Genomic DNA, 20,238 nt, shown 5'->3' with positions numbered 1-20,238 from the left:
ACTGGTTCGGGAAGGATTCCTCAGAGAGGAGTGGAAAGAACCTGTTTATTTAATAGGCACAGCACCCCTCAGCACACAGAATGAACAATACCAGATGACACCGCTCTGAAAAAAGATGACAAATTCAGAAAGTCTCTCTTAGGGGGTGGTCACTCTGTTCTCAGTCCCTCCGGCGCTGGGGCTGCTGCTGCAGGCCGCAAGGTGCAGGATCTTGGTGTTTCTCAGGTCCCAGTCCGGAGCAGGTTCGAAATGGTCAGAAAAAGGAAAGGAGAAACAGTCCAGGAAGAAATTGGACTGTTTAGCTAAACTAGCTAATTAGCAAAAGCAAGCAGAAGCAAAGCAAGCAAGAGAGAGAGAGAGCAAAGCGAAAAGCAAAAGCAGAAAAAGCAAAAACCGCAGTCCCTGTGTCCCGCCAGGCTGATAAGAAAACCAAAACAAAACTTTCCCTCTTCAGAGCCGGTCTTAAAGGTACAGAACATAATAGCCAACATTAACAGAACACATGAATGGGGATACAAGCATCATAACGTCACCCTAGGACAGCTTTTACAATGGTCATTCCAGAACCTGTGTCCTGGAACACTCAGGGTCAGTGAGTCATGACTGATGAAGGTTCTATCATGTTACTTTAGTGTTAGGCTGCAGGTCTTCCAGGTTCCTACATATATGGTTCCTACACCTGGTGCCTGTTTGCTGCTGAGCAAAACTAATGTTGTTGGCAGACCAGCTGTACCCTACTTTCTCTCTGTAAACATATTGTTTAGAGGATATAAACTATTTGGGCATAATTTGGGAATAAGAAGTTATTGGAATTTTTTGATTTTTGTTTTTCAAGATAAGATTTGGGTTTTAAGTGAGGGACATATCGTTAGAGCTGTAGCAGGAACTTTGGAAAGTATTTCCCTTACAGAGAAAGAAGGACACGTGACTTTTCCGTGTGTCTCAGTAAACCCTTCAGTATATGCAGTTTTTGCCATTTTGGTGTTATGATATCATTTGTTAACTGAAGGTCCTGTGGGTCACCTATTCTTTTAAACTGATTTTACTATCATGTAGTACAAACAGCTAGAATAGAACACATCTAATCCATATTACAACTACTGCAATAATGCTACCTTGGCAATTTAAGGTACCATGCAATGTTTTTTCTGGAGTCTGTTCCAAGGGGAACAGGCTGGGTGGAGAAGGATCAAGAGTAGCCCTGGGGGAAAGCCTTGGAGGTGTTGGTGGATGAGAAGCTCAGCATGTCTCAGCAATGAGTACTCACAGCTCAGAAAACCATTGGTATCCTGGGCTGCATCCAAAGCAGCATGGGCAGCAGGGCCAGGGAGGGGATTCTGCCCCTCTGCTCTGCTCAGATGCCACCTGGAATCTGCCACCTGGAATCCTGCATCCAGGTCTGGGGTCCCCAGCACAACAAGGAGCCAGCTGGAGCCAGTCCAGAGGTGGGACACTTGTTCCCAGGGCTGGAGCACCATTCCTGTGAAGACAGACTGAGAGAACCAGGTTTCAGGCATAATTGCAGCCTTCCAGTACCTGAATGGAGCCTACAAGGTAGATGGAGAGAGTCTGTTTACAAGAGCATGTAGTGACAGGACAAGGGGGAATAACATTAAACTTTAAGAGGATAGGTTTAGATTAGATATTAGGAAGAAATTCTTCACTGTGACACTGGTGAAGAACTGGAAAAGTTTGCCCACAGGGTTTGTGGCCTCCCTGTCCCTGGAGATGCTCAAGACTGGGCAGAATAGGGCTCTGAGCAGCCTGATCTAGTGGCAGGTGCCCACGACAGGGAATATTGGAACTAGATTATCTGTAATGTCTCTTTCAACCCAAACCATGCTGTGATTCTATGAGTCTGACCTCCACATTAAGCTCATCTTTGGTGAGACCAATAGCATTGCAAAATCTGCAGGAGAAAATAGTATGTGAAATACAGATAGTAAGTTGTCAGCTATAAAGAGGTATCTGGTTTAAAGACAAATTATTGTTCAATATTTTTCAAAATTTGCTCATAAAACTGTATTTGTCACTGCTTTGTATTTATGAGGCAAAAAGTCTTGAACAAAATTTTCTTAGAATGCTAGTATGCAACTGTTTTACCAAGCATAATTTAGTTAATTTTTAATAAGTAAAATGCCTTTAGAAGTGTAAGAGAACTGGAAAAAGAATTGGCAAATTCAGGTAGTCATGTTTGCCGGGAGGCATTTTCTGAGAACAGTAGTGAGTTGGAATGCAAATCCTCATGGCTTTGCTGATTTTGTGGTCGCTGATGATTACTGTAAAATTGATTCAGGAGTATTGCAGCATCTCTGCATATGTTTAAGCTTCATCTCCATAGTGTCACAGGCATTTTTCCTCTCTGTGGGTTTCATACTGAGTAAGAAAAAAGTCTCATAACCCTAATCTTAGCATTTTTTCTTATCAAGGAGCAAAGAAGGACACTCTTCAGTGATTTTCCAGTCTTGATCTCAAGTATAATAGCACAAGTTTTCTTGGATTGGCTATTTCAGGACTTTAATGGTATTCAGATAATGTTTTATCATATTTGGATTTAGACTGGGGCAAAGATAGTTTGCTTTGAACATGAAGAATTATTATTCTGTTACTCTAAGTACTTCAGGGTCATATTATGTTATTTAATGAAATTTCAAGTTTGAATTTTTTCTCCATCCTGAGAATGAATTTGATCTTTAACTCCGCTAAGTGTACCATTTCACAGCTTGTCATTGATTTCTTGAATTTTTCATCATGTGGATTCCTACTGTAAGGACCATGAGTTACAAAAATACTCTGTGCCCCGTAAAACTGCAAAGAAGTACAACAGCAATGAGCCTTAGGAAGAATTTTGTCTAAACAAGAAACACATAAAGTAACTACCTCTTACATGAGGGTTGTGTTCAATTATTTCAGTTGTCAGAGTTAATTGAACTGTGTTTAAAAATAGAGAAGGCCTGCCATATTTTCACAGAAATCCTTGTAAAATATGAAGAAATCCCTTTGCAGAGGAAAGTAACATACAGGATGGGACTCAATGAATGATTATAGAAGGAAGATATGAGAAACAACTGTTTGGAAAGGATTATTAATAAGAAAGATTATGTTTAAAAAAAAAGAGAGATATAAAGGACATTTGCCGCAGAAATGAAAGCTTAAGTTTGGGCTTCCACTGAAAAATGACACTTTTAAAGAACATTAAAATAACAGTAGAAGTTCATTTACATATTTTAATAAAAATACAGGAAATAGGAAAATAAGCAAAGCTGTTCTATATTGGTGATGTAACAGAAAAGCAGGAAAATCTGGTTGGGGATTTAAAACTAAGAGATATTTCACATCAAGGAGAATGTTGATCTTAAAAGAGGTGTGATGACTAATGGGAACAGAGAAGCCACATCTTTCTTCCCTGGTTCTTCAAGAACTGGTTTACTGAAGGGCAGATGCAATAACAAGTGCCTCTTACTAGAGCTGTAATGGGTATGATCAGTGAAGTTATAGAACAGATTTTGATGGAAAGAAAGCTTTAAAATATGGATATAGATTGAAAATGGCATAAAATGCAACCAGAAGTTACTAAGGTAGACAGTATAGGATTGATCTCTATCTTCCAGTTGCCAAGAGAATGTAATAAAATAGACATGGTCTTAAGAGAAGTGATTTCTGGAAATGGAGACAAACAGAGTCAAAAGGCAAGCATGAAACTGTGGAGAAGATGGCAAAAAATTTTGGTAGAAGAGGAGGTACCAGGCTGGAGAAGAACAATTACAGGAGAAAGATCTTAACTGTCTAATTTTGCAGTAGACACAGAGATAAAAAGTCAAGGTACCAATATGGAATTTGCTGGAGAGGCAGATAAGTGCGTCAAGCAGAGCAGACTAACACTGTAAGCAGAGAAGTAAATAATTTTAAAGGAGTTCAGAACTATGTGGGGCATGATGGAAAACAAATAAGAGTGACTGATGAAAACACTCTGCTATAAGCAGAAACTCATCATTTGCAAATGGCCCAGAAGGAAGAAGAAGCAGACTTTTAATCCCAACATGATCATCAGCCATCACTGAGGTTCAGATTTTAGAAAAGCACAGTGTCATCTTAGGATATGTCAGAAAAGATACTGTATGGTTGAGATGGGGAAGTGATGTAAAAAAAAAAGCAGGAAACCTTTAACTGAAATTCTCAACATGTCAGTCATCTGTGTTCAAGCCAGATGCAATGGAGCTGGGAAAGCAGAGAGCAATGCTCCCTGTGATGATTAGTGGAATGCCAAGCCAATCATTTGAGGGGTCTATGGGAATCTGTTTTGTGTGGTCCAGCAAAAAAAAATGTTAAGAGGGTTTGTAAGAGATGTGTATATTGAAGGTGAACTTATTGAAGGTGAACTGAAGGAAGAAAGCTTTTGAAAAAGCTCTATTGATGTAAAATCTGACTTTAAAAATCATTAGGATGGGAGCCATAACAGTGGAGGAGAACATAAAATCACAAAACTGCCCTCAATTCTCTTACTCCAGTTCTGGCATCAGAACTGGGTAAATCACCCAAGTCTCAGGAGAAAAATGCACAATTTTTTCAGCTCTTTATGCAATAAATGTAATATGGAAAAGTTAAAGCTGGAGTGGTTTGAATTTGGTAAGGGTGTACATTTTTCCCTGAGTGTGCTGCATGTGCAGAATGACTGTGAACTCCCAGCTAGTGGGAGGGTGCCTTGAGTTTTGCTATGTTTAGGCAACATGTAATAATGGACTCTGAGAAGAGGGCATCTGGAACAGGAGAGCATGGGAAATAGTGAGAGGAAAGCATAGAAAATATGATGATCCCCTAACTGACTGTTTCTTTCTCCATTTTCTGTGTTTCTGGGAGAGGTAACACTATTAATGATCGCACAATTTCTAATAACTTGGTTTGTGCTTCAAAAAAATGGGATGTTTTTCATTAGACTTTTTATGAATTGATAAGAATACAGTAGATGCTCAAGAAAATACCCATATGCTTCCTTTTTTGTGCAGAGATCAGTGAAGTCCTTACCCAGTACGATGAAATCAATGGAAGTCTCTCCCTGTGTGTTCAGTGAGTCCAAGAGCAAATCAAAACTCAGAATATATGTTCAGGTCATTTGTTTTCTGGTTTCCAGTTAGCACAGAGTAGAAATAAAAGGGTTGGGGCAAAAGTCAGATCACATTGACTTACTATATTTTACTTAAACTGCCCTCTTAAAGTCAAGGAGATTATTCATGAAGTAGGTTTTACTCAATGTCTCTAGAAGTGTTTTAATGTACCACAAGGGCTTCCTGTTTAAAAGGGAGCAAAGGTTCTACATCATAACAATTCAAAATGTCCAAATTTCACTTACAAGGTCAGTAACATTTTTTGATAATTTTCACATTTTAGAATGTGAACATTTTTCAGTTCAAGGTAATAGAAATGTTCAGTGCCTGATACTATGTAGAGCTATGGCTAAAACAGTATATGTTGATTTTTTTCACTGGTATGCAAAAACACATGTTACTTATCTTACATTTTGTTTTAGAGTAAAACCACTATGGATGCTTTAGTGTTCTATGAACAGGATCAGAGAGTCACAAAATGTTATTTAGTGATTTATTAATTTATTGGTTTCCATAATAAAACGTGAAAATTGAGTGTAACTGCACAAGCAGAATTGCAAATCTTCAAATTAGAAATTTGAGGATGTTGGAATGTGTAAGCACATGTCTACATATTTTGTCACTAAAACCCTGTTTGTTTACTTGTTTGTCTCTTTCAGTTTGCTCCCAGTATTCTAGAGGAGTTTTTGCCATTTTTGGACTGTATGATAAGAGATCAGTACATACCTTGACCTCATTCTGCAGCGCCTTGCACATCTCGCTGATCACGCCGAGTTTCCCCACGGAGGGCGAGAGCCAGTTCGTGCTGCAGCTGCGGCCGTCCCTGCGGGGAGCCCTCCTGAGCTTGCTGGATCACTACGAATGGAACCGCTTTGTTTTCCTCTACGACACCGATCGAGGTAAGCTGGGACCCAGCTTTCTTATCTGCGTCGTTCTAATCACTTTTGCAAGGGCTGTGGAACTTTAATGTCCCATTGAGAGCTTGGGGAGCCAAAGTTTAGAGGGCCTTTGAGGTGAAATACCTCTAACTGAGTAGCTGTGTGGCTGAAGTAAGAGCTCCTTAGTCTGCAAAAATTGGGTATTGGATTCACATAGAATGTAATCGACCAGCCAAAGCCTGTGCTTTAAGCCTAGAATACTAAAATCTTTAAACCAATGGTAGTGAAACAAAAATACAGTTCAATAAGCAGAATGTTACAGCTCTATTCTCTCTTCGGTTCACTTTGTAAGTGACAGCAGTACAAAGTAGAGAGGAACAGCCTCTTTTCTGCATCTGCACTGCTGTAAGCTGAGGTGAGAGCGAGCCTGTGGGACTTGGAAGCTTTGGAAGGTCAAGGCAGAGAAGGGCTCTGCCCTCAGGCTGTGCCAGAGTAGTGGAGGTCAGAGGCAATTCTTGCAAGGCACAAGGTATCCACAGGCAGAGGGAGGGAGTGCTGCTGCAGCCCATCTTCTGCTCCTTGCAGCTGGGGTTACCTCTGTGATGGACTACACTTTCACAAAATACATAGTTAATTGCAGAACTGGTGTACTTTCTATCCACAGTCTCTGTTCCACATCCCAATGCATCTCAGAACTGTTTAAGTGATAAAAAACTGCAAGTGCATCACTGTATGTCACCTCTCAGTGAGGAACTGAGAGGTAAAAGCTGTTCTCTGAGTTGTGTGCTCATTCTGCTGGCAAAGTCTTAGTTTGTGGAAGAGGACTGAGCCAGCATTGCTGAGCTTCTGCGAAAGAGGCGAGATTTTTATGCTGGTGCCTTGCTTTTGGGGGGAAAAGAACAGCATAGCTGTAGTCAAATAATTATTTTACTACAGCTGTTTCAATATAGTTCCCCATGTGGACAGTCTATTCCAGAATTAAAGTGGCTTTATTCCAGTATAATTACTCTACAGAAGAAATAGGAAATTACACAGACCTAACTAAATCTGTTTAATTACTTGATTATGGCTATAGAAGTTAATTTTCTCCTATATACAAGCACTACATTTTAGTGGGTTTTTACCTTGATATGCTGCCTAAATACCTGAATTTGAATCAAAATGAATAATGGAAGAAAAGGAAAGAATTGTTATAGTTTCATATTTGTTTGTTTGTTTTTTTAACTAAATATGTTTTTAATGTTTGCTGGACCCATAGAGGAAGTTCTGAGAAGCATTATAGAATGTATTAGGTAATGGGAAAGAGAAAACTATAGCAGAATTTTAAAGTATTTCTACTCAACATATCGTCAAGGGTAACAAGAAAACAAGTACGTCATTACAGATGTGGTCTTTCAAATTCAACAGTTTATTCAGCAAAGAAGTGCACAGCCTGTAGTTACCTTTCTCATCTAATTTCACACACTTAATTAGGTTGAGACATCATTTTTAAGCAGGTGATATCACACCAAGGACAGTTTCAGAACAGAGTCTATAACAGCATGGTTAATAATTAATTCTTATGGCACTGAACTCTGCCACTCTGAACTCATCAGCACATCTTTGATAAAGACATGACATTTCCCAGCTTGGATTCAGGTAATAATACATTGGACTGTCTCTCAAATTCTGAATAGGTCTTGTGATGCAGTTTCATGCAGGAGAAAATAAGATTCAATGTATCTTTTGGTATTAAGAGTACTGTAAAGACACACAATTGTTGAGTAAATTTTCACCATCTTTGCACAAGATAAAATTTCAGTGTGGACCTCAGATATGCTATAACAAAAAAGTAAGCGTCACTTTACTATCACAATAAGTGTAGAAAGAAAAAAAAAATCATTAATAAGTCATAGACTCTCTGTCAGTGAGGCCAGAAATTAACCTTGTCCAGATTTTTGCCTGAGATCCTTCTTTTACATGCCAGGTGTCTCCCTATTTCTCTGAGCAGCCCCATTAAAGCAAATTGAAGAAATGGTAACCCCCTCAGCATTTTGTTGTTGGGCTTGCAAGTTGATCTTTGCAGCTTTAGTGGGAAGCTATGAAAAAGCTCTTATGAGGGAAGGTCAGCAATAAGCCTAAATTCCAGCCTGACACAGTAGCTGTCTGGGAAGAAGGCAGTATTTAGCAGCTGTCAGAATTGTAAAAGGCAGAAGTACTTCACAAAAGATAGAATGACAAAATACACTTCAGCAGCAGTGGTGGACAAATGAATGTTGTTTTCAGACCTGCTTTCGAGGCTTTCTGTCCTGCTTGCTTCTTGGTTCTGTTGCATGTCTCAGTTGCTGCTGACTCTTGGAAGTTGAAAAATTAAATTATTATTATTATATTACTATTACTATATTACTATATTACTATTACTATATTACTATATTACTAAACTATTATCAAGGAAGGTTTCTCTGTTGTATCATTCCAGTCATGTCTTTGACAGCCCCTAAGCTCCCTGCAGAACCCCAGGCTTTAATGCAGGAGCCACCTGTGTTAACATTTCAGTTTAGGCTAGGAATGTACTTTTGTTGCATCTCTGTAAGTCATTCCCACATACCACACTTTGGGTTAGATAGACCCTGTAGCAGTCTTGGACCACACAAACTATGATGAGGTGGAGGCTTCAGCTATTTTGTTTAATCTCCCTTTCTGATGTTCTGCCAAACTCACAGTCTGGAAAATCACTGTCCTGTGACAGAATGAAGATACTAGGACGAATGGCAAAAATACAAAATTAATTGGATCTAGCAGGGGGCATTATGGAGAATGGAGAGAGCAGGTTTTGCAAGAGGCATTAGACCTAAGAGAAAGATGAAGGAAAATTCAACTCATTATTTAAGAGGGGAAAGTCAGCAAGTAAGGAATGACACAGAAGGCTAAAGCCTGAAGGGTCCTTTTGTTTAAATACATTCCTCTTTTTCTTATCCTCCTTCCAGGTTTAAAAAGGTTTAATTATGACCTGATGCCTGATACAATTAATATTAACAGAAAAGTGCCAGGAACACAGGCAGGACAAAGAAAAAGGAGGCTGAAGAACATTTATTTGAGTTATGCAAAGCATAGTAGGAAAGGGCTGAAACAAAAACCATGCCTCTTTGAGATACCCATAGGAAAGGGAAGTCCAGCAGGGAAAAAGAGCTCAGGTAAGATTTGATGTCATCTCTAAAGGGAATTAAGTGAAAAAAACCAAATGAGTAGAGCAGAAGAACATTCAGTTTATATATGTTGTTTTATTGTGACTGAGAGCTGTTTAATTTAAAAAGAGGCATATAATCAAGTCGAGCTGTGTATCTGTAAATTCATAGGATTTTTGACCTAGCACAAGTATGCCTGTAGTGTCATTCCACTAGTTGGTGACAACATTTTCTGGCACAAGAAAGAAAAATTTGGACTCTGAAACCAGAGAAGAAGTTTGAAGGAGTTTGTGTGACATATGAGAAGCTGTTTAAGAATAAAATCATAGAATAATTTAGGTTGCAAAAGATCCTTAAGGTTAAGTCCAACCATCCACCCAGCACTTTCAATATCCAATATAGAGTTGAGCAGTGCAGGAATTGAACCTGCAAGAGGTCAGTGTTATATTTTTACACCATGTGCAGCCTTAGTGCGAGCTGGAATGGCTGAAGTTGCTAGTTAAACTCCAGGGATTACCCAGAGCTGAGAGTCCCAGGATGGAGAGTGGCAGAGGGGCTGTAGAGCAGCATGGGGACACATAGGACACCAGGGAGGATGGCAGCCAGCAAGCTGGAAACTGCTTTCACAGAATGTCATCATCCATTTGAACTCAGCTGTGTTTCCCAGAAAGTTTCAGTCCCTGACTGTGACTAAAGTGAGGAGCACAAAGGGTGGAGCTACCAGCTGGTCTAGCAGTTGGTTCACCAGAAGCAAGGACTGTAAAATAGTTACATGCTTTAGAAATAAAGTGTCATGTGTGAGCCTGCTTATGTACCTTGCTAATGCTTTTTTTTCCCTCCACTCCTTTTAATTACATGTTCATAAAACCAACTCAGTTATGGCTGCAGATGAAGAAAATTAGCTCACTGTGCACAAAGTAAATTCCCACATTTCTGGATAGTGTTTTAATAGCAACTCCTTTAAAGTTGAAACTGTTCTGTGACAATCTAAACCTGGCAGAAGTATTGGTGTATCTAAACCTGTATAAGTATTGGTGTCCTGTTAGAATCAATCCTACAGTACACAAAGTAACAATATCTAGGATTTTGTCTCTAAGAACTTGGGGAGGATAAGTGAGTCTCAGAAGAAAACAGAAGATGTCTGGAGAAGACAAATAGTGGTATAGGAAATGTAAAGCTTACCCTCTTATTTTGAGGCAGATTATGGGTTTTATTTACAGTCAGTTTATCAGGCTAATTTAATTTCCAGCCTTGGCAGAGCTTCTGGCTCAGCAGTAACCATTAGGTTTGGTGTATCCATGATCAGTACCTCCAATAGTAATTTGAAAAGTAGAAACCATAACCCCAAAATATTTTCTAATAACATATTTTAAAAGTAAGAGCAGGTATCAGGTGAGGTGCAAGGGATTTGTCTTTGAATTTGCATGACAGCACAGAGAAAAACTTTGGTGGGTTTATGAGCCTGGCCAAGGTAGAGTGGTACAAAAAGGGTTCAGAGTTCAGAGTGATCTGCCAAACAGATAGTTCAAGAAGGAGAAATGTGATAAGGTGGTATAAAGGCTAAGCATAGGAGGGAAGAATCATAGATACAAAGTGCAGAGTGTCTCAGAGTTAATATCATGGACTATATTTCAGGAGTTGTGGTGAGCCATAAGTATGATGTAAGTACAGAAAGACATACTGAGTTCAGTAAAGTAGAGGTTATTTTGAAATTTTGAAAAAGAATGCTGTGTGTGAGATATGAAAGCTGAATATTGCTCTCACCCAGCTGGCCATGCTGCTGTGTCACATGTTGAGATTTCCACTGCAAAAAAATAATGCCAAAAATTTTTCAAAACAATTTTTCCTTGCCTTTTTGAAGCACTAGATACTGTTTTCAGCTATAACAAGGGCCTTCAGTATAAATGTAGCACAAGGATCCCTTGCTGGAATGGCACTGTGATCCCTGACCACCACACACAGATATAAGTTTCAAGGGTCCACTGAAGAGAAAGAATATTTAAAAAAAATAAAAAAAGAAGACATGACCAATGAGAAAAAACTTTACAAATAGAGATTTTATTTTACTTTTTTTTAGTTGTAGGACTGGTAAGGAGCAAAGATCAATTATTTGTACCTGATGAGATGTAGGCAAGATAGAATTATGTGGTCAGATTTGCAGTGCTACTAGGAAAAAATGTTTCAGTAAGGTTAGAATAAGTTGACGAGGTTCTTACCACTAGGGTAAGATTGTTACCACTTCAGAGGTTTTAAATAGGTTAGTAAATATTTGCAGTGGTGTTGGGCTTTGTTATATTCACCTCAGATGATCTCTTATGTCCCCTCAGGATTATTTATGTAGTTGTCATGATTTCTCTAGGAAACTGGGAATGGCTTCTTCACAGTACTTAGGACACTGAAAAGATAATTTTCTTAATTTTCTACTATGGTACTATGGAGCAAATTTCAATAATATATTATTTCTATTCAATTATATATATAGCCTTTGTAAAACATTTAGTGTGTTCTATTATTCAAAAATCAGATCAAAAATGATCAAAGTGATCTAGATAAAAACACTGTAAAATCAGGTTGAAGGACTATCATTAGAATATGGTACTCAACAAGTTATGATTAGCTGGGCATTTAGGTGCTGAAAGAATTGGCCCTACATCAACCTTTACTCGATATTTTTACTGCACTTCTGAACAAATTTTTTGATGTCTCTCTAGTAAAAGTAGTGGTAGTATCATAGCAAGTTGTAAAGTTATTTCAATACCTCAACTGAAAGAGCTAAACTTACTAAAGTTTAACTCATAGTAGTGATATAAATATATAACTTACATTTTTATGTGCATAAAAACACTGAGACAAGGCTCTTGTTTGTGAAATAGGTGAAAAGGACCAGGTGTTGCTAATAAAAAGCAAATTGCAGGTGACCTTACAACACAATACTGAAAAAAAAAAATCATTTTGACACCAAGTGCTCTGTATTTATTGTTTTCTACATAGCACTGTTAAGCCCAAATCTACATCACTCTTGCCTTAAATTTATAGAATAATATCACAGGTAAGCCTGAAAAAACAAGTTATGTCTAGGATTGTAAAGAACATTATTTTGGGAATCTGACTTTGTTCAATTGCAGTCATCCACTTGGTCTTGGGCCCTTTTTGCATTACTATTACCAGGAAGAATTTGGTAGGATTCCCACAATATGAATTTTTCGTCTTACTGATCTTTGGCAAAATGTTGGACAATTAAAAAAAAAATAAGTTTATGAATGGGTCCACTAAAAATGGGAGATTATTACTTGCATCATACAGTTTTGCATCGAATTTTTGTGAAATAAAGATCAGTGTTGTCATGACATTGAAGAAATATTGATAAAAGAAACAGCAGATAATACCTGCTCTCATAGTCCTTAGACTGCTCTAACATCATGATCTGCAGGTTTGAACTTTTCCATATGCCTCACTAGATCTGATAAAAAGCTATTTGTCTTCAGCAAACTCTCTTACGTGGGCAGTGAATCATGGCACACACATTGAGATCCAGCTACCACAGTGTTTGTTTTGTACCAAATGTTTTGTACCAAATTTATATTGTAATTTAATGCAGACCAATCTGAAACCATACACAAAACATAGAAAAAAATGTTTTGTCAAATATCAGTGAATGTAGAAAGTGCAGTAATTTTGCCATATGATCTACTGTTTTCTGTACTCAGTAACAGTAAATTCCATGTTTTTAATGAAATGGGGCAACGTGCTTTATCCATCAGTAATTGGCTTGCAGCAAATTTTGTTTTGCAAGTGTTAGCTCATTAATAATTATACCAGCAAAATGCCAGCTCATTCTCATCTTCTCAGCAGGTGGTAGCAGCTTGAAAATACAGGTAATAAATGCACACGTGAAACTAAAACGCAGCTGATTCCTAAAATCAGCATTAGTAATGATACTGTGACTTTCCATCATTCCCTTGTCTTACCACTAAAGAGGAGAGATACCAGTAAATCAACAGGGTCACCATTTAATTTACTACATGTGAAAAATCTTCCAAGAGCTTTCAGAATGCTTCATTTAACGAAAGTGCTTCTCTTGTTGACTGAACTGATTGAACATTAAATCAAGGTTGAAATTAACAGAAAATGCAGGTATTGGAATCAAAAGCTGATCATCAAGTGTACAGATGAGTCCCTTGACTTTGGTATTCCATGTAAGATGTGGCTCAAACTATGCTGCATCAGAGCTTTTCTGTGTGTTTGGTCATCTGGCTAAACACTCAGAAAATGGAGCGCAGCCTTATATGCAAATGCCATAGAAATATATAAATCCCAAAACATTAAATAAATGGCTGCTTGTTATATTCCTATTCTGAAGAATTTTCTGTCCTTTATTGTGACTTAGTGGGTGCCATGGAGAAGACAAGAGACTCATGCTAATTTTAAATACTGCTTTTTAAGTTGCCATGCTAGTGAATCATCTCTGCCCTTTCTAATGATTTGTTTGTGACAGTGTTGTAGAATCCTTAGAGCTAAGTTCTTTTCTCAGTAGCATTTATCTCAGTTTTGCACATGTGTAATACAAGATTATGCCTGTAACTTTTATATGCTTTTATATTCCAACATCCAATTGTAAATAACATTGCAACTTCCAATGGCTTGCTCTAACGATATCAGAGAATTAGAGAATAGTTAATTTGTTGTTACCTGCATATGTAATACATTCCTTTAAATGAAAGCATGTCATTTTTATCTGGTTTTTACACACATTCTGTATTTATTTGAGAGCAGGGACAGTATGGTCTGTAATTCTGAATGTCCTGTTTCCATTTGCTTAAGAGCTTTTCCACACAAGGCTGCAGTTAAGAAAAAAAGTGACTTCATACCATTTTTTTCTGAAAAAAAAGCTCACATCTTGGCATTTTTGCTCTAGATTTTTGTAGTAGTTGAATTAAGTTCAGCTGTTCTTATGAGTTTCAAATAGCAGCTCTGAGCACATCTCTGATTTTATTATTATTCAATCCCAAAGAAGAGGAGGTGTTTTACATACGTAATTATTGGACTTGTGTTCATCTTTTCTGCGGATCAAGCCAATTACTGTCAGAGAGCAAAGTGTTAAGCAGAAATTTGTGTTATGGTTCGCTAGTATTTAGCTTTGATGTTAATATTTAGGGTAGACCTTGCCCTTCTTTACAAATATCTGTATCAGTGGTTTGACAAACCCTGCATAAAACTACCTTCAGTGAAGGCAGCCTTACATGAGCCTAGCCAAGAGCATCTTTTCTGAGAGTGAGGCTGTGCTATGTCACCACAGCACAGGGCCAGCAGTAACACTGCAGACAGTTGATAGATCCAGCACCCAGCAGCGTGGCCCGCCAAAGAGGGCCTTGAAAGGACTCAGACGAGGAAGCCAGCCGCACATCCAAATGCTTGTGCTTTAGAAATCCCTTTCAGTATGGACATCCGAGTCCTGCAGCTGCTGAACGTAGCCTTTTGTATGGCCACAGGTGTTGGCTCCAGGGCTGGAGCACGAAGTGGTAGCAAACAAAGGGCAGTATAGTCAATGCTGCCAGAGACCAGACGTGGTGCCAGTTTAATACTGAATGTAAAACAAATACTTCTGCCAAGTTGTTTCTAAATGCATTTTTAGTTAGAAAAATTAGCTTGTCTTTTGAGAGTATTATCCACGTGTAGATGAATGTTCCAAGTTTTAATAGAGTATGAAGCAGGCTTTTTAAAAATAAAAATAAACAAGACATAGACTCACAAATATCAAGACATACTATTCCATTTTTTATGCATCTATTGTTTAAAAAATAATCAAAATGTATAAAGCTAATTTAATTCTTCATGATCCCTCCTTGGCATGTTTTTGAGACATTTATCCCTTGTGTAGCCTGAGTTACTTCTCCAGAGCTGGAGCAGGCGGGAAAGGTAATTCCACTTCAGTGTAAATCTGTGTTTGTACATAAGGGTATTTCTGGAGTTGCACATTCTTAATCCAGCTGATTGAACAGTCTATCATCTATGCAGTCTGTGATTTTAGGGCTACGTTTTCTGCTTCTGTAAAGAAGCATATTCCAATGTATTTAGATGTTCGCTATTCTGAGATGCATTTTCCCTGTAAATGGAATATATTTTAGGTGGTTCCCTCATAAATTACCGCTGAATCCTATTTGCATACATATTTATACAAATAATTTGTCTTTGGTCAATTCCAAAAGGGGTGGTTGAAGTGTAGACATCCTTTTAAAATGATTGACTGCTTATCACAGTGCTACAGATGCTATTTTTGCCTCTGTACAGGGAATTTCCTGCACTAGTATTTACAGATAACAGCATTAGCAGCTGCTTCTGTTACCAAAATTGCAATGCATGTTTGAGGTATTTAGCATTTTGCAATTGGAAAGAGAGTTACCAAAGGGTCCTTTAATCCTGGGGTCTCAAAATCCCCTTTTTGTACTACTACCTTGGTGGGTTTTAAAATTAATGCACACCTGGATGCTGCAGGACATTTTCCTTTGGACAAGGGGCATACATTATGTTCCAGTGTGATTTCGTCTGCAAATGGCAAGCAGAACATTTAAGGTGGTTCTAAAGATCTGGGCATAATAAATGATGGAAGTGTCACCAAAGTGAAGGGTTGTGAATACAAAACTGGTTGCTAGTATAGGTCCCTGGAAGAAATACACATTTTATGTTAATCTCTCACTGTGAGAAAAAAAATAAGAAAACTGTCCTGGGAGTAAGGACTTGTATCCTAGATCATCCCTCTCCTAAGGGTGAGTTCAGTAGCATGGGACATTGAGCTTGGGAAGGTCCTAAATACATACTTTTATTTCATAAAAGGTATTGGAGCCAAATTTCCTCTGGTAGTGAGTTCAGAATAAGAAAACTAAATAGAAAATATCAAGTGTACATCACATAATAAATAAGTATTAAACACAGAAAAATAATAAGGAACATTTTTTAAGTATGCTATTCAAAGAAGTCTCCCATACCAGAGAAATATGTTTGCAGCTGCATCTTATAAAATGATTTGATATACATGGATAAATCAAGTGGAAAGAAAACAGTTTACTACGTTAGTAAAATTGATAAAAGCATTGTGATATCTCTGACTTCAATTATATCTTTCCTGTAAAAAACAAAGTACTGTCCTTTATATAATGGGATAAGGAGTGTTTCAAATAGGTCTAAATTATTCAAAACTCTTTTAAAAATCTTTAACTAATGGTAGTAAAACTAAGGCAACTTTGCCAAATTTACATTATAAACAGTTTACATTTAGAGTACAAAACAGGACATGAACCTGACCCCATCATTAATTTTTGTGTGGAATTTACTTTTGAGGGTGTGGATGAATTTTTATCATATCTATCTATCTATTTATATATATATATATATATATATATATATATATATATATATATATATATATCTCCAATATCTATATCTATATGCCTTGTATTAATTCTATCTCCTAGCTTTGTCTGCATGCAGAACAGCTGAAGTAATTTAAATATCAAAAATCTTTATATCTTACAAATTCAAATCATGCTACTGAAAAATATTCTAGCAGTAATTTCAGATTATATTTTCTTTTTAATTTACATTTTCATTCTCATTAAGCATTAGATTAAAACCAAACTTTTTTTACAACCTTCAACTAGTATGTCTCAACATCTCCATTATTTTGTTTTAAAACTATTCAACATAAGAAACTCATTTAAAATAGCCTTTTCCCATGAAAAGCGTTTCAATATTTGTTTTTCAAGGAAAGAGTTGGGGAAAAAACGTCCCAGCTAATACTATCATATAATTGTTTTACTGAGAAAATAATATCCTTCTTCTGAAGTGTTTAATAAATGTGTTTTAAAAGACCAGTATATGGACCACTGTATATATCTTTTCATTTGTGCCTTTTGCTAGATTGATTTCACATTCAATTCCTCCTCAAATAAGCAAAGCATTCTGCCAGGTATTTCCTAATGCAGCTACATGCTCTTGATCTTGAGGCAGAATGAAAATCTCTGTTCTGAAGCCAAGGGTGACGTTCACAGTGTGCCTTTCTGCACAGGACTTCTATTATTCTGTGAAACATCCCCTAGACCCCCCCACTGGATGCATCCTTCTCTTTCGTGATCTCTTCATTACCCCTTGTGGGAAGAGGAACTTCCTTTCTCCTCTGTGTCAGAATATCTCCCTGCAGGTTCTGAATCTGTGGACTGTGGGTAGAACTGCAGCAACTTCATCTTCTGTTCCTTCAGAAACTCTGTTTGTTAGGGCCTCCCAAAACTCAGCTGTTTTATTGCTCACATTTCCACTGCTTCAGGGAGGTTTAATTAATTTCAATTGCATTATCTTGTGAATCACCTCAGGATCTACCTCTGCATTCCTGCTTTCACATATTTGCCCAGATTTATTGGCTTGATTCTGCTTTTCTTTTCCTCCTTGATAAGTTATATTGGCTTTTTTTCCACACATTCTTCTAATCCTTTTGCCACATTTTCCAGTTCTGTCAGTACATTCCAGTAAGCTTGATCCATTTTCATTTCTCGTACATTATTTCAGAGACTGGGCGCATCCCACTGTCATTTATTTCTATCTCTGCTATTTACAATTACCACAGATCACAGTTTTTAGCTTGAGAAATGAAACATGTAATAAGACTTAAAATTAGTCTGTGGCTGTCATAGCGAAAAACCTGCAGTTTTGTCTCAGGGTGAACAAATAGTTATCAATATATTTTAATGCATCAGCATTCCAGTTGAATGAAATGAAAGACAAAAAACAAAATAGAAAAGAAAACCTGAAACCAGGTATCAATTATTTTTTGTTTTAGTCTAAGTCATTTTAGAATGAGAAAGAATTCCAGTTTTTATTTACTTACTTTATTTCTGCTCAAAATGTTCCTGATTTTCATGTGCATGAATCACCAAACAGCAAAAGGAGAAGTTCACCAAGTGTTTTATCTTGTCATCTCAAATGCACTTCCAAGCTTCCAAACAAGTGATAATAGGAAATGCATAGAGGTGCAGTATTTAATCTGAACCAAAAGATGAATTCACAAGTAGTCTAAACACAAAATTACATAATTTCTCCTCCTGCAAGTCAGGCACGCTGTGGTGGCCACTGCACAGCTGCTGGCCTGGGCGACATCCAGGCAGACACAGTCACAATTGTCTCTTTTCATCTGGGTCATTCTGAATTCCTTCAACAGGAAATGGAGCACAAGCAGAAAAGTTTTAAAAACATCCCAGACATGAATCAACAAAAACCCCAAACATCTGCTCATCAAAGCTCATCAGAAAACAGTGTATTTTATTTACACTACTCTTCTGGGTGTACTGAGAATGCTTAATGAGGCTAGAGATCACTGGAAAATATTGCTGGTATGAAGTGTCCATTTCATTTTCAGAATAACTGGCCTAATCTACCCAAAATATGTGAAATACAGTGTATTTCTCTGGCATTTTGTTATTTATTTTAGCATAAAGTGCTACAGTTTTATTCAAAAACGCTGTTCACTTCAAGTCCAAGCTGGCTAAAAGAAGGTACAACACCTTAAATAGTATTTTAATTTGTTTTGAAGATAAAATGGTTCTAGTAAATGCAGAAACGGGGGATAATAGAAAATGCAGTTGGTGTAAATGCATTCATCAGAGATGTGGGAACAATTTCACATTTTCACAAGGAAATGCAGGGTCAGATCCTCAGAGCAGCTCAGCATAACCTACTGACTGCATCCTGTACCGAGAAGGAATTGGGCCACTGGGTTTAAGCATCTAATGTTATATGGATTTTCTGTTCCACAGGACCAATCCCATACTTCGTGCTCATGCAGGATTTATGAATCCATGTGTCCTTACAAGAGGTCTTGTTACTGGGGCAGGTCTAATTCCAACTTTGTCCATAGTAAGAGCTCAGATACCCTTTTCTTCAGCAGCTGGTGTTTTTGTAGAGCTGCATTCAACCTATTACATGAGGAAGTAGTTAACTAAAAGGTGGTTACTGACCTGAGCTCCTTCAGTTATTTCAGCAAGGGGTTCACCTCAGCTGCAGTGAGAAAAGTGTCATTGACTTTGTCCTTGCAAACATCCTCACACTCTGTTCACATCAGAAGAGAAATAAAATTTTCTTTTGTTGAAGTAAAATTTGTCAGGGAGTGAAGGGATTGTTTTAATTTGTACTTGTACACCGATACTTGCCTTATTCAGGCTCTTTCAACAGTTCTTATCATCTAAGCATCAAAAGAGCACACAATATTTCTTCTGAGGCTGTTCTCTTTGTGTTCATAGGGAAGCATCTTCCTTGGTTTTTAAGTGAAGCCAATAGAACACCTTGGTAACTCTCTCATGGACACAACTTGGAGGTTTTGTTTTTCTTAGTAAATTCCAGAAGCAGCAATACTCTGATAGTGTTGGTTTGGAGAAGGAGGACATCAGCTATGAATGACTGGAGCAGCTGTAAGTCACATAAGGGGAAATTATTCTTTTCAAGTGTGGAAAGGAATCTTATTCTGCATGTCTGCTGCGTAGCTACAAAATATTGCTGTCGATGCCAAAAAGGATAAACACCTGCTGAAAGAACTGTGAAGAAAATTATCTCTCTTTCTCACAGATACACTTACGAAACGTGTACTACACACTGGACCATCTCCAGGTTTTTTCTCTTTCTCTCAGCATTTTTCTAGCCATCAAATCAGTTATTCACCCTCTCTGCTTGACCTGTGGAAAGGACTTCTGCTATGGAGAGAGGCCAAATATATGATGTGATTCAGTTTGTGGCGCAACCTTGTAGGATAGAACACTTGCTTGTTTTTTATTTCACCTGCTTTTGAGTTTTTCACATGATTTTGTCATTGGGATGTAGGGCCAGTACTCTTTTCTGCTTTTTATCCTTTTTTGCAAGGCAGGAAAGAGCTTCTTGCTGACTTCTCACTACCTGTGCAGCTGTTACAATGCTCTGCCAGAAATGCTAATGCTCCTTTGCCAGTTTTTAAACATTCTGCCAAGTAGAGAGAATTAATAACAAGATCTGAATCATCTCTAAAGTAACCCCTGTGTCCTATTCCTCCAGCATGATGTCACTTTTCAGCTCCTGTCCAGG

At 37.7% G+C, this 20,238-nt stretch overlaps 1 protein-coding gene across 9 annotated transcripts in view; it reads left to right on the top strand.

Moving 5' to 3' along the window:
• Nucleotides 1-20,238, top strand: part of GRIA4 (glutamate ionotropic receptor AMPA type subunit 4) — a 216,771-nt gene that overhangs the window by 66,089 nt on the left and 130,444 nt on the right. For 8 of the 9 annotated variants that reach the window (XR_011680261.1, XM_071434177.1, XM_071434176.1 and 5 more), the window contains exon 3: nucleotides 5,762-6,001. The exons of the other annotated variant lie outside the window; for it this stretch is intronic. Coding sequence is in view for 7 of the 8 variants with exons in the window: in XM_071434177.1 (XP_071290278.1) it covers nucleotides 5,762-6,001 (240 nt within the window). In the remaining variant the exon portion in view is untranslated. The remainder of the gene's footprint in view (nucleotides 1-5,761; nucleotides 6,002-20,238) is intronic. 9 annotated transcript variants of the gene reach the window in all.

The sequence above is a fragment of the Agelaius tricolor genome, unplaced genomic scaffold (genome assembly GCF_023055355.1).
Source record: "Agelaius tricolor isolate 1412-34295 unplaced genomic scaffold, bAgeTri1.0.p SCAF_9, whole genome shotgun sequence".
NCBI lineage: Eukaryota > Metazoa > Chordata > Aves > Passeriformes > Icteridae > Agelaius > Agelaius tricolor.
The sequence above is the reverse complement of the archived record's forward strand: the minus strand, read 5'-3'. Positions and strand labels throughout refer to the sequence as shown.